This window comes from Polistes dominula, unplaced genomic scaffold (assembly GCF_049000335.1).
Source record: "Polistes dominula isolate Pdom_NZ unplaced genomic scaffold, Pdom_raw_medaka contig_322, whole genome shotgun sequence".
NCBI lineage: Eukaryota > Metazoa > Arthropoda > Insecta > Hymenoptera > Vespidae > Polistes > Polistes dominula.
The window spans coordinates 1,981-5,155 of record NW_028301109.1 but is presented as its reverse complement, the minus strand read 5'-3'; the positions used below and the strand labels follow the sequence as shown (position 1 = coordinate 5,155).

General features: G+C 41.0%; 1 protein-coding gene across 1 annotated transcript; it reads right to left on the bottom strand.

The window, feature by feature from the left end:
* Positions 1 to 273: 273 nt before the first annotated feature.
* Positions 274 to 1,934, bottom strand: LOC149031155 (uncharacterized). Its single transcript, XM_089176590.1, has one exon. It carries the CDS (start codon positions 1,567 to 1,569, stop codon positions 283 to 285), a length of 1,287 nt encoding a protein of 428 aa, XP_089032716.1. The 5' UTR covers positions 1,570 to 1,934; the 3' UTR covers positions 274 to 282.
* Between the last annotated feature and the right edge of the window lie 1,241 nt (positions 1,935 to 3,175).

The following is a 3,175-nucleotide window of genomic DNA, read 5'->3' as shown; positions in this document are numbered from 1 at the left end:
TCGAATTTATATACTAAAACAAACAGTATGAGATATATGTATATATATAAAAAGAAAAATTTTTCTCGCAGGGTTTACATAGTACTTATAGAACTATTTTCACGCAAAATTATACAAACTAAAGTTTAACAAATTACTTTTACGCAAAAATTAGACAGACTAATAATATTCAAATACGACAGAGTTTACCAAATTTAAAATTTTTTGGGTGTAGTGCACGAAATTCGAATTTAGACGTCACTGGACGTGACACCTCCCCCTTAAGAAGAAGAACCATGGGATTTACTCCCGTGGTCTTCGCAACGAACGAAATTTCTGAGTGATTTCGTCATCCATATGAAATTGAACCCGCTTACCAGGTGTATTTTCTGTCTGGCAGCCTCTCGAATCCAAGGTAGGTTGGGTGGCCCCGGAGTTACCGCTTGAAGGTTCTGGTGTCTCCGTGCGCACCGACTGAAGTTCAATTCCATTGTCCGAATTTTGAGTGGGCCGAGCATCCTTCCCGCGCCCCAAATGGAGGAGTAGGCTCGTGATTGAGCCCCAAACTGCACCCAACATATGTAAACTCCAACCATAAACTGTGTGCAGGGCGTACCCTCGAAGAACAGAGTCTATGATCAATTTCACTACTTTAAAAATAAGCACAATTCCAAGAATAGCAGAACTGACCGTTCCGAATTTCAATAGACCGTTCCAAAGTTTAGAGGTCACACTTTCTGCTAATTCACTAACACCCTTTTCACCTACAAAATCCACAAGATTTAACGTGTCAACTTTCACTTTATGTCCAGCTGCTCCTCTCGCGATAGTGTTCAAAATAGACGGTTGCTCAACAGGGAACATTACATGGTCCCGGAGATCGTCCAAATCCGCCTGTGTATAAATCCCACTAGTCGCGAGCGATCCCGCATCGATGTATCTCCAGACCACATCCGTGTCTGGCAGTAGAATTTGGGGATCCTTTACGTATGTTGGCTTTGGTAGCAGCTGATACCAGGTTCCCTCGATCAAATATTCCTGTGGCAGTAGTGCGCTGCACGGTACTTCAGTACCTTTTCTAACTAAAATTCTCGACTTTGGTTTTAAATAAACACTTAAATTTTGATATATCACGGGAAGTTCTCTATAACATAATTCCGAATGTCTTATTTTCACTGGAATAGGGGTGCACTTGACAATATGCGCGACTTCACCGGCCACCACCGCCATGTACCCCGGCCTCTTCATGACCGTGTACGCAAAAACATCTGGGAGAATGTTCGCAAATGCCAACGCGTTTCGAATAACCTGTTGTTCTAGGTTACACTTCTGTTGTAAGATGTTTATATAGAGAGACTCCAGCTGGTCACGGTGGTGCTTCTCAACGTATACGAACTTTGAATTTATATAGGCAAACAAATCCATGTTTTGGGGTGTTATTTTTGCCTTTGACGTAAACGTATGACCACCTGTTGTTTCCAAGATAAAAAGTTTGGGATGTTCAGTAGTGACCAGAGTATACCCGCAAATGTGGAGCTCGTTTTTACCCATCAACGCGAAGGCAGTGTCTCCCTCCGTCACCGAGTACATTGTTGTAATATGTGAGATTGCGATTGATGACGTCACTTTGGTGGCGGACCCCTCATACAGTGCCGTATATCGTTCAAAATTACACGACGAACCGGGAACAACTGTCCAAAATGCACAACCGTTTTCGTCTGTAAAACACGTTCCTTCTGAAAAAGTGCACGATATATGTCCCCTAAGAGAAATCAAGTTCTCACCACTTTTCACTATTCCCGTGTATATTCTAATGTCTGTGCGCACTACACTTTGAACAACCACACTGTCCCACGTACCGTCGGTATCCGAATATTGGGTGCCTTGACACCTACCGTCGGTGGTAATGGAACCCGCTAACGTAACACTTCGAAAGTCTGTCGAGTTAACACGTAGTCCACTAATCTGTGTGAATGAGTTCAACGAAAGTGTACCGGTATTTATCATACTCTTACAAACGTTCGAAGACACTTCAAGTAAATAAATGCGGCGACCGTTATGAACCGCCGAGATATGCGAACTCATTCCACAGTAATAAATTGTTCTGTCTATTTCCACTCTGCACTGATATACGCGCACATTATCATAGTCTGTCAGCTGTAACAGCTGCACGTACGTCACCGACTTGTTGGGCGATGACACGGGTAGATTACACTCCCCGGTCTCCAGCAATGATACCGTGCTGATGTTGGCAGAATTTCCACCACAGTCGTAACCCAAGAGAGCGAAGGCCGTCGTGACGCAACAAAGGATGACGTAGCAAACCTTGGAATTCATCCTTCCTGGTGATAATGTACAGTCAGTGGCAAAACAAATATGTTAGCAAAAATATTTTAATATACAAATATTTACGAAAGAAGACTACTTTTTAGATTTCGACAATTTTAGCTTATCTTTATGAACAATCTTACTTTTACCTTTATAACTAATTTTGATGTTATTTTTGGGTAGCACTTCTAGGACCTGGTGGGGACCAGTATATTGGTTTCCCAATTTAGACGTTGGCTGTTTCAAAAGATAGACATCCTGACCAACTTTAAGCTTTTGACCTCTAGCATTTCTATCATAATAATATTTAGATTTAATTTTAGCTCCCACCAAGTTCTGTCTTGCCGCCTTTTGTGCGGTTCTTATTTTATTAACTAAATCCAAATAATATTCTAAGTAGGTATCTTCTAAATTGATTCCAGTTATAACATCTACTGATGGCACATTTGCCTGTTTACCAAAAACCAATTCATGAGGGGTGAATCTTGTTCCCTCATGCGTGCTAGTATTATAAGCGAACATTGCATGGGTGAGCCACTTATCCCACTCGCTTCTTTTATTAATATAATGTTTTAAATATTCAATAAGGACAATATGAGAACGTTCCAAAGATCCGTTCGATTGCGGATGAAATGCAGTGGTTTTAATCTGCTTACAATTATATTGTTTTGATATTGCCCTTAGTAAAGAACCTGTAAAATTTGTGCCCTGGTCTGTCAAAATTGATCGTGGAGCCCCGAAAATATTACAAAAGTTATGAACTAGACCTTCTGCGATGTCGACGGACGTAATTGATTTTAGAGGTACCGCAATGAAATATTTTGTTAGTGCATCCTGAATAGTGAGTACATATTTATTACCCATCTTT

What these genes read in the sequence shown, in the direction of transcription:
- LOC149031155 (XM_089176590.1), bottom strand. Translation starts at nt 1,569, where the DNA reads ATGTACTCGGTGACGGAGGGAGACACTGCCTTCGCGTTGATGGGTAAA.